Below are 11,527 nucleotides of genomic sequence, written 5' to 3'. Positions count from 1 at the left end.
AAATAAAAACACAACTATAAAACATCTTTGTCTTTGTGAATTTGGAAACAGAATATAATACCAAACCAAACAAGATAATGCTATCACCTCGGGTAAGCCAAGACTGTACACGGTTGTATCAAGGAGAGGATGTAGCCTGATCAACTACATTTCTTCCAAGGTACAACTATCACATGTCCTGAGGAAATCGCAATGGTAGAAAAACCTAAAAACATACCCCTTTATCACCAAAAAGAGAACAACAACTCAATCTATACGTCTTAGGAATGATATTAGCATGTTTATACACCCTCGCAGACAGCATGGCTGGTTTCGATCGCCCCGGAGATCCTTATTTCCCTAATCAGGGGAATAACGGATGGTTGGAAGAATCCGAGGAGGAACCTGAGGAGGAACCCGAGGAAGACCCCGAGGAGGAATCCGAAGGGGAACCTGAGGCGGAAGCCGAAGGCGGACCTGCCGAGCCAATGGTCGACCAGGAGGAGGAGGAAGCCGAAGCAGGTCTCGAGGAGGAACCCAGCGAAGACGAAGATGGTGATTCGGATGCAGATTCCGAAGTCATCAACCCCCCTTATCCGGTTAGGGTGCCCGCTTATCGGGTAGGCCCCACTGGTCCTACACCCCCCTGGGGTATCGACCTTTGGAGGTGGAGCAAGCAGCAGGGACAGCGACCCCTGTTCAGCATGTCACGCGATTTATATGACCTGAGGGATGGAGGACCGGCCGATCGTGCTCTTCCGGTCATGGTGAGACGATTGTGGAACACTGGCGACCTAGCTCAGAGCACCGCCGATTAGATGCACCAGATGCGGACTAGGGTTGAGCGTACAGAGCAGGAAATGCGAGAGGTTATCCGAGAGTTCCACATGAGACAGGTGAGGTGGGAGGCTAGACTTCGAGATGCGGAACAACAGGTGGCTCGTCTTCAGGGAGCGTCCACTTCCTCAGTACCACTCCCTGGCGCATCCCACCATGACTAGGACTAGTCGTACCCGTCTTTAATATTATGTTACTAGGATCTATGCTATGTACCCCGACTCTATGTTTAAGTGATTACACTACTCATAGAGTCGTTATGCTGCTGAAATTGCACCACTTATGTATGCTCTTTTGAGCAAAATTTTCATGTATCAAAAATGCGGATAATATTAATGAAAGGTTTTATGTGTTCTACTGTGATGTTGTAATCTGCTATGTGTTATATATCCATGATTGTATGCTAAATGTGAAATTTCTTAAGTTCGTGCCACACACCTATTTTATAGGATCACAATCTCAAAAAACCATAGGCACTCAACATCTTTCTACTCCATGACAAAAAGATGCCTCGACGACCAACTCGCGGTAACCCTGGACCAACCCCTCCAAAAGTTGACTCAGCTGCATTCCAAGCAGTTATGTCTGCTGCGATCACCGCATCAATGGCACAGATTCACCAAGGGAATAATGGAGGAGTCAACGGACAAGGGGCGAGAAGTTCGAACAATGGGATCAATCAAGTACCGACCAAAACATGCTCCTACAAAGATTTCACCAATGCCAAGCCGCGAACCTTTAATGGCATGGGTGGTGTGATAGCCCTGAAAAGGTGGATTGAGAAGGTGAATCAGTGTTCGAAATATGTGAATGCCCCGAGGAAGTGAAAGTGAAGTTTTCCGCGTGCACCTTTGTCGACTAGGCTCTCACCTGGTGGAATGGACATATAGAGGCCATGACTCTCCCTGTAGCCAACTCTATGCCATGGACGGAGCTGAAGGAAATGCCGATGGCTGAGTAATGCCCTCATGGCGAAATCCAGAAGATGGAGCAAGAGCTGTGGGATCTCACCGTTTGAAACTCTGATATAGATGCATACATATCAAAGTTTAGCAAGCTGTCATTATTGTGTCCTGTCATGATTACATCTGAAGGGAAGAAAATCGAACGATTCATCTGGGGACTGACCTCCCCAATTCAAGGAAATGTGATCGCTGCAAAACCTGAAACGTTCGACAGTGCCAAGAGATTGGTCAAGAAACAGTACGACCACAACCACAAAAAGGGCGAGAAGCCAGCGGAAACTGAAGACAAGAAAGAGAATGACAACAAGAAAGGAAAGAATAACAAGAGAAAAGGGCGACTAGGCTCGGAATCAGCAAAGAAGCAACAAACAGTGACGGTCAATGTTGCAAGCACTCAAGTACCCTTCACACCACATGCTCCAGCCTCAGCTATTCCAAGCACCCCTAGCCAGTATTAGGGAACTCTTCCAAAGTGCAACAAATGGGGTCTCCACCATAATGGAGAATGCATAGAAATGCATTGCACTAGTTGCAATCGGAAGGGTCACACGGCAAAGTATTGCAGGACCTATCCTCCCCAAACTCAACCACAAGGAAACAACAACAGCAACAACAACAACAACCGCAACAACATCAACAACAACAACAACAACAACAATAACACAGGATCAAGCCCCACTTGCTACGGATGTTGAAGGACAGGGCATATCCGTCGGAACTGCCCCAACACCAACAACCCTAGGAACGCAGGAACTGGAAGGGTGCTAGCTATGGGTCAGGGAGAAGCGGTTCAGGATCCCGCTGTTGTTACTGGTACGTTTCTCCTAAACCACACTTATGCATGCATCCTATTTGATACTGGAGCAGAACGGAGTTTTGTGAGCAATAAATTCAAACACTTGATAAATCAACAACCCCAGAAGCTTAATGAAACCTTCACGGTGGAAATGACTAATGGGAAGACAGAATCCACTGGGGAAATCTATATCGGATGTACCCTAGCCTTAAATCACCACGTCTTTCAAATAAACTTAATGCTTGTTTCCATTAGGAGTTTTGATGTGATTATCGGCATGGATTGGTTAAGCCCCCACCATGCTGAAATTATGTGTCACGAGACGGCCGTTCGCCTTCATCTCCCAAATCACAAAACCCTAGTTATTTACGGGGACAAACCCAGCATGAACCTTCGTCTTATCTCGTGCATTAAAGCGCAAAAGTACCTACAAAAGAGGGACATGACGTTCCTGGCTCACATAGTAGAAAGATGTCAACATTAAAGACATTACAGTAGCTTGTGAGTTCCCAGATGTCTTTCCTGATGAACTTCCGGGGATACCCCCAGAAAGGCAAGTCGAATTTCGAATTGACCTTGTACCAGGAGCTACCCCCATCGCCAAATCACGCTACAGATTGGCTCCTGCGGAGATGCAAGAGTTGTCTAGCCAACTCAGTGAGCTTTTGGATAAAGGATTCATCCGACCCAATGTCTCACCTTGGGGAGCTTGTCAAGAAGAAAGACGGTACCTTCAGGATGTGTATCGACTATAGAGAACTTAACAAGCTCACAGCCAAAAACCGATATCCACTTCCACGAATCGACGACCTATTTGTTCAGCTCCAAGGAGCTAGTCACTTCTTAAAGATAGATCTGCGATCTGGATACCACCAACTCAAGGTCCGGGATGAGAATATTCCAAAAACCGCCTTCCGAACTCGTTACGGACATTACGAATTTGTTGTAATGCCCTTCGGTCTAACGAATGCTCCTGACGCATTCATGGATCTAATTAATCGAATCTGCCGACCTTTTCTTGATAATTTCGTCATTGTTTTCATCGATGATATCCTCGTTTATTCCCGAAACAAAGAAGAACACGGCCAACATCTTCGACAAATCCTGGCAACCCTGCGAACCGAAAAGTTATACGCAAAACTCTCCAAGTGCGAGTTTTGGCTCCGAAGTGTGAACTTTTTGGGCCATGTTGTTAGTCAGGAAGGAATTCATGTGGATGCTTCTAAAATCCAAGCCATCAAAGGATGGGCAATTCCAACACCACCCACAGAAATTCGCCAATTTCTGGGTCTCGCAGGCTATTACAGGAGATTCATCCAGAACTTCTCTAAGATGACCAAATCGCTTACCATGCTTACACAAAAGGGCGTACCTTTCGTATGGACGAACAAGTAGGAAGTCGTGTTTCGATCTCTGAAGCAAGCACTCTGCAGTGCGCCGATGCTATCGCTACCTGAAGGAACGGAAGACTTTATAGTCTACTGTGATGCGTCAAATGACGGTTTAGGTTGTGTACTCATGCAGCGTGGAAAGGTGATAGCTTACACGTATCGACAACTAACGAAGTGAATTACACGACCCACGGTCTGGAGCTGGGAGCAGTGGTCTTCGCCCTAAAGATTTGGAGACACTACCTTTACGGTACCAAGTGCACTATCTTCACCGACCATAAGAGTCTCCAGCACATCTTGAATCAAAAAGAGCTAAACATGAGGCAACGAAGATGGTTCGAACTGCTAAATGACTACGAGTGCGAAATCAAGTACCCCCAGGCAAGGCTAACATGGTAGCTGATGCCTTGAGTCGAAAAGAATACTCAAATCATCGTGTGAAAACTCTCTCAATAACCATCCAATCCCACCTGACCTCACAAATCAGGACAGCCCAGTCAGATGCCATGAAGGCGGAAAACAAAACAAGTGAAGCGCTGTGTGGAATAGAGAAGAACTTGGAGGTGAAGGAACGGAAGCTTTCCACGTTACTGAGTTCGTGTAGCAGGTCTAGTTTGTGAGATATAGGACCGATTCTGGTAAGAATATCGGAGGTCCTAACTATATTGGATTTAGCTTTCCACACTTTACGAAGCTTATTAAGCCATTCCCAGAGTGAGACTTCCTAAAGAATTTGGTCTCTCACTTGGAATTCCAAAGGTTCATTCTCCTGCTTAACTTCACATTCAAGGGCCACCCCTTGCTGGGTCAAAGTTGAAAGGGTTTCTGTAATTTACGAGGAGTTCTGAATGGACTACGATAGTAGGTCTGTGAGACCTAGAATTTGGCGAATTTTCTGTCGGTGTCTTCGGTGCCGACAAATTCCCAATGGTTTTGGACAATTTGCCAGAGTACTCAAGAATTTCCACATCACTAATATTGTGTCTTAGGAAATTTTGACTCTGTATTCCAACACTCGTGTTCAGAGAACTTTGCGAAAAGTATCTCCGAGGGTAATGTTTCCATGGGTTACTTCTTACTACAAGGGTAGATAAGTAAGTCATTACAAGGAGAATGACGAGCTGATCTAAGTAAGAATGGCATACTCTATTCATTAAACTCATGAACGCTACGGGCGTATTGGTCCTATCCGAGGGGTATTACTACGGACTCGAAGTGTCCGCATCGAGTTCGGAGGGAAGTCTTCAGGAAATCCTTCCCTAACACTCGAACTAGTGATATTCGGATCTCAGGTCCATTTCTAAAAATAATTCTTTCCCTGCGCTTGCTCAATCAATTCATCTATGCGAGGCAGAGATAATGATTTCTAAAGGAAATCTTAACGGAGTCCCCGATCGTCAAGGTACATATGATGCAATCCGTCGACTTCTGGAAGAATAAGACCGGAGCTCTCAAGGGTGAGAAGCCTGGTCTTCCAATTCTATTGTTGCGTAGTTCGTTGAGTTGTCTGGGCTGTTCTTGTATCTCCGTAGGTGTTTAGACTGTAAGGTGATCTGGTTATAAGAGTCATACTAGGTTCTAAGTTTTTTCATATGCCAATGTAATTACTCGTAGTCTTGGGTAGTCTCCGTCCGGAAGTTCATATTAGAATTCATACATGGTTCAACGATCACAATCTCGTGTATACGAGTCATATATAATTAAGATTGAAAAGGTAGTCGAATAACTGATTCTTCTTTAAGCTCACATCCCATCGAGGGAAAAGAAGTTAAAGTGGAATCATCAATTCTAAACTTGTAGAACCTTGATTATATATTACCCTTATGTATACATTCTTCAGTGATAGATCAACCGTATGAATCTTTAGATTGAACTTGACGTACTGCACGAGTGATACTGCGGGGATTTCTTCTGAAAGAAAAAGAACTATAAGGTACTCCATGCATGATTACTTTGGTGTTCTGATATGACGGCTTCGCTGGAAAAGCGATCTCGCAGAAAGAGATGTACGTATGAAGCTGGTATTGCGAGGATCGAATTTACTTGAGTCGTATGATAAAGTCAGAATCATATGGAAACTAAAGACATTAGATCTGAACATAAGGTGTTACAGACAAAACACAACAGTGCAACCTTTAACAGAGTTACTGTACTTTAGATTTACTACAAGACTATTGCTGCGAACAAGGTATACTACCAAAGACAAGTATACGCAGCACGAGCATCCCTAAACGGACGGGATCTCGCAAAAGATAAGACTCTGGTTGCACTAGTTTTGGATGGTTCATAAGTCTGTTAAAACGAAACGCCTAAATTACATTAACGTGGGTCCGGAGTAGTCTCTCCTGCGGCGGTGGTCGGTAGCATACTTCCGTCTGTGCCAGCATTTGCTGCCTCTGGGCAGTTCCTTTTGTAGTGACCCACCTTGCCACAACCGTAGCAAGCCTGGTTCACATTGGTGTTGGGCACTTGTTTGATCGGCTTTGTTAGGCTCTTGCAGTAACGTATGATGTCCCCTTTTGTTGTAGTTTGAGCACTGCATCTCCCGACAAGGTCCATGGTGGTGATAACTGCATTTGATGCATTTTGGGAGATTTCCAGCATATTGTCTGGCTGGGTTAGGGACAATTGGGATACCCGAAGGGATGGTAGTAGGAGGTACCGATGTCGTGGCTATGAAGGTTGTTACTGGTGGTTGTTTCCTGTTCGCCCTTCGAAGCGATTTGTCCTTAGATTTAGCCCAAGACTTCCGTTTGTTACTCTTGGTCTCGGAACTCGGGGTATCGTGGTAGTTTGTTGCTCGTTGAGGTGCTTGATTGTTACCCGGATTGGAATTGTTGTTAACAATCCCGCTAACATTTGCGTTGTTAGCGTTAAGGTGGGTGAGAATAGCTGACACGGCAACCGAGACTGCAGCTTGAAAGGTAGCTGCATCAATCTGAAGAGTTGGTGTTTGGTTGAGGGGTTGATCGTTTTTCTTTGGCGACATGATTCTGTTTCACGGAAAGAAAAAATGAATTGTGAGCGAGTATGGTTGAACCTAGACATAGTTTGATCGCTCATGTAAAGAATAGAAGTGTTCTCTCTAAGGTTTGACCCACATCCCTATGATGCAGTCCTAGTACGAAATGGAAATATGTTCACGAAGGTTTGACCTACATCCCTATGATGCAGTCCTAGCAAAGATTGGAAGTAAGTTCGTACAATGGTCTCAAGATGTTTGTCATTCTAGCCGAGGTATCGTTGGTTGGTGAGTAACATGATCCAACCATTAAAAGAGACTTGGAGATGTCTCCGGAGTTAAATTGCTATAGTCCAATGACTTGACTAGAGCATGTTTCAGATAAACTCTAATGGAAGTATGATAATAGTACTTGAATAAGGAAAATGACACAGGAGTTAGCCGACTGTCAATATCTTTGATATTCACGACGTACAAGTTGGGGAAATGACCTTGTAAAAAGGTCTTACATCATATCCAGAGAAGATAGTTCTCGACAGCATAAAGACCTAACCAAAAGTACTTACAGTACAAGATAGTTTCATAGAAAATGCCACATCGGGCATAGACAGAAAACGATTCCTTTCTAACAAGGAAAATAAAGTAAAGCATCTACTACTAGCGACGGTCATCCCTCTGGTGAACTCTCAGTTCAGCCAGTTGGCGGTCCACATCAAGTAGGTATCTTTCATACACCCTCTGGCATACTCGAAGTTCTATGACTTCGGCTCGCGATTCAGCCAGTGCTTGCAGCAGGGTTTCATGGTTTCTCTCAGATCTCTCACGAGCATCTTCTAGACAAATGGTGCAGAGGGAATGCATTCTCGCATCGGCGACAACTTCAGTGATCTGATGTAGGGCTGTCCTGCCTTGAATCTCATTTCGGGCCACTCTGCGGACCAAGATTGGCAAGATTCTGTCTGCTGAGCCCCCATTGTTCAGGTCATAGAAGCTTCGGTCACCATTAAATGGCATGGGTTGATCTTGTCCTTGGCTCCATGTTTCCAAGCATTCCACCCACTCAGGCGTCGGTCCATGAAAAGCCGGACGAGGGTTAGGAATAGGAAAGGGAGCTGCACGGGTTGGTTCTCAACCTCGGGTTCGGAGTTAGCACCGTCCGAACAGTCTTCATCATGGTGATCATTCACAGGGATAGGATGATCATTCTCTGGTTCTTCTTCAAACCCTCCAGCAATGACCTCATTTGGAAGGTACTGGTTGCCGTGGGGATGGAGTCCAGCCATGTTATCTACGCGAGAATTGGGGTAAGAAAATAATTATTAGACGAACTATCTAGATAATCATTAGAAAATCTTCATTAGTTACATCGTTATTTGTAAAGTGCATACAAGTTATATGTAATCAACACAGGATAGGCCTTCGAATAAGTGGCCTTAACTCCATATTCACAAGGAATAGGGGTAAAGCAAAATTTTCACCGATTCTAAGTCTATAACATCCTAGTTACATATAGCCATAGTGTATTGATATGTGCATATTTAGTTCATATTAAGTATAGATTTTTTTACCATTTATTAGCTAAATTATTGCATATCATGGACAAAAGGTACTTAAAAGTGTTTGAATTATGTTTTCAGTTCAAAAGTGAAGTTTGGAAGCAGAAGGAAGCAGGAGAAGCGGTTGGGGGCTCGGGAATTGAACAAAGAAGAAAAAACACCAAAAACAACACCTACTCGGCGAGTAGGGTCGACTACGCGGCGATTCCAAGCGAATATTCGAGAAGATAAAGACTCGAAGATCCAGAGACTTATCGCATACGGGGACTGAGAGATGGACTCGGCGAGTCGTCACCTGACTCGACGGGTCGTTTTGCATATATAAAGATAACTTCTCAGAACGATGAGGGGGAATTCTGGAACCATTATGGAGAGGTTCGCTACGATTGAAGAGCCAGAAAAACCCTAGAGAACGAAGGTACAAGCTAGAATCCAATTCCGAAGAAGATTTGAGGCAAATTTCATCATTCTACTTAATCTTTTGTTTTTCATTATGGTTAGACAATTAGAATTTGTTTGGTTGCTGTTATTTACTTCAATCATGAGCTAAAACTCTTAAACTTCTGTTTGGGGATACAAAATTGATACTGTGGTTTGATTATTGGTAGGATTAATTTAATGTTGGTGATTTTTGTTATTTTAACTTGCTAAAGAACCTTGTGTGTGAATGATAATTAATTTTCTGTTAATAAGAAGGTAATTATATAGTATGAACATATTTTGATTATCAACCACATATGTTTATGTGACCACTTTTTCATATGTCTAGGATTAATGAACATGAAACTAGAACTAATAAGAAAATTAAGTAAATTCATGTGTGATCTTGTATAATGACCATCAACAAGAAATTAACTAAAGGACCAAATTAGTTAATTATTGCAAGTCTAAATTAACCCGAATAATTAATCTAGTGAATTTAATTAAGTTAGACAACTGATCACTGTTTGAGTTAGTTATTTCACTAAGGGTTAGTGTAGTGAACGCAAAGCTAATCATTAGAGTCGGTAGCCAATAAAAGAATTAATCCATTGCACTATTACCATGAAATCAACCATAGGATCAATTGAGTTGAACTAAACAGAAGTTCCTTCCCATTATTGAATCTAGTTAGTTCTTTGCTTTCCTAGTTTTTAGATAGTTAGTAAGTTTCTAGTCTTGTAAAACTAGAGAAAACCCCTACTTATTAATTAATTTAGATAAAATTAGTTTTTAGTTTTAATTTACCGTTCCCTGTGTTCGTACCCTACTTATTTAGCTTTACCACAACTGATAGGTCCATTGCCTTTGTGTGTTTATTTTTATTAAAAAGTAGGTTTAAAACTAGTTGTGTTTTACACACATCATGTATCCAGTTAGCAACTATCAACTTAGTAATGAAGACCCTTTTTAGTTCTCAAGTAAGTAATTATGGTAACACAAAACACCCCTATGGTATTTTAGACTTAGGTTCTGTCATAATGTTCTCATTGTGGTAATGTTGGTAAGTTTTTAGACTTGTTGCCATATCACAACCATTCTTGGGCATGTGCTAATCACTCCTCGGAACAACATAGTTGATCAGGCTATACCACTCCCAAGACTGACCATACATCCACGAGCTTACCTGTGATATTCAACAATCGCAATACTTTTGTTCTTGTCATTATGACATGGATTTTAGTATGAATGCAGGCACGTATACTTTGTTATATATTTTATTATTTAAAAGTATAAACTCTTAGACAGAGTGTTTTAATCCCAATGTATTTATAGTTAGTATATCTTTTATGGGTTGATATACTTAATTCACTATAAACAGTGCTCTGATACCAATCTGTCACACCCCAAAACCAAGAACGGCGGAAACGTTTCGGGGTGGAGGACGTGATGTGAAGTATCATAACAGTGTAAGGTAGTAAACAAGCAACAACATCATCCATTGCATTAAAAGTAAAGTTTTAATACATGTGTGTTCTTTCATTGTAATAAGACATCAAAATATGTAATCAAAATAAAAGACGAGTCTTGTCTGTGTTCCGTCTTCTCAAAACCTGGCCATCGTACATGTCTAACTGGTCACCTGAGAATACAAGTTATTTTGAAAGCGAGTATCAGCGTAAAGCTGGTGAATTCATCAGTATTAATGTGTGTTTGATTTGTAAAACTGTATAGTAATGACTTGGAAACCTTTGGAAAAAGACTGTATAAGTGTGAATTGTTTGAAAGCAGTTGAAAACGTTTGAATACTCTAGCAAATCCCTATGATTTCTATTAGTATAACGAGTAGCCTTCTACCAAGACCTAAATGTTTTGAAGGTAGTCTTCTACCAAGACTCGTTTGTTTTGTAAGTAGTCTTCTACCAAGACTCGTGTGTTTTGTAAGTAGTCTTCTACCAAGACTCGTGTGTTTTGCTATAACAAAGATGGTTTTCCTTCTTTTTTACTATTACTAACAGTACTTAGTCTAACTCATCGTTTATGTGAATGTATCACAAATAAGGTAATAGAAAAAATATAACCATGTAAGTGTTATCCTTTTGTATTAAGATTAACACGACATCGCGAATAGCGACATGTATAACCTTTGAACATTCGTAGATTGTTCAATTTTCCTCTGTAGCTACAGCAGGTTTAAGGAAGGGTTAGTCCCGTAAAGGTACTCCTAATATAAGTATTAACCGTAGGCATCCGTAGATGGTGATTTACCTCTGTAGCGAACAGTAGGCCAAAGGAATGGTTAGTCCCGTAAAGGTACCCCTAATATAAGTAATAACCGTAGGCATCCGTAGATGTTCATTTACCACTGTTGCTAACTGATGGGTTCCGGAATGGTTAGTTCCGTCTAGATATCCCGTTGAACTAGGATAGGCAGGACAATCTACACATAATGTACTAGTAAATCATCCTAGTGAATCTAGGTACAAGTATCCATGTAAGTGTATATAGGTAAATGTATCTATGTAAAGGTATTCATGTAAGGTATTCATGTAAGCGTATCTATGTAGATGTATTCATGTAACATGTAATGTATAGTATAGACTCATGAATGAACTGACATT

General features: G+C 42.0%; 1 protein-coding gene across 1 annotated transcript; it reads left to right on the top strand.

The window, feature by feature from the left end:
• The first annotated feature begins 302 nt into the window (after positions 1-302).
• On the top strand, positions 303-2,239 carry LOC122194852 (uncharacterized). Its single transcript, XM_052765011.1, has 2 exons — positions 303-534; positions 1,959-2,239. Exons 1-2 carry the CDS (start codon positions 303-305, stop codon positions 2,237-2,239), a joined length of 513 nt encoding a protein of 170 aa, XP_052620971.1.
• The last annotated feature ends 9,288 nt before the right edge of the window (positions 2,240-11,527 follow it).

Source organism: Lactuca sativa, chromosome 6 (genome assembly GCF_002870075.4).
Source record: "Lactuca sativa cultivar Salinas chromosome 6, Lsat_Salinas_v11, whole genome shotgun sequence".
In the NCBI taxonomy this organism is placed as follows: domain Eukaryota; kingdom Viridiplantae; phylum Streptophyta; class Magnoliopsida; order Asterales; family Asteraceae; genus Lactuca; species Lactuca sativa.
Note: the sequence above shows the minus strand (reverse complement) of the source record. Positions and strands in the feature narration are given on the sequence as shown.

Bases quoted from the DNA above. Each gene is read 5' to 3' on its own strand.
- LOC122194852 (XM_052765011.1), top strand. From the start codon at position 303: ATGGCTGGTTTCGATCGCCCCGGAGATCCTTATTTCCCTAATCAGGGG. The intron at 535-1,958 runs GTGATTCGGATG...CCCCAATTCAAG, and splicing joins ACCCAGCGAAGACGAAGATG to GAAATGTGATCGCTGCAAAA.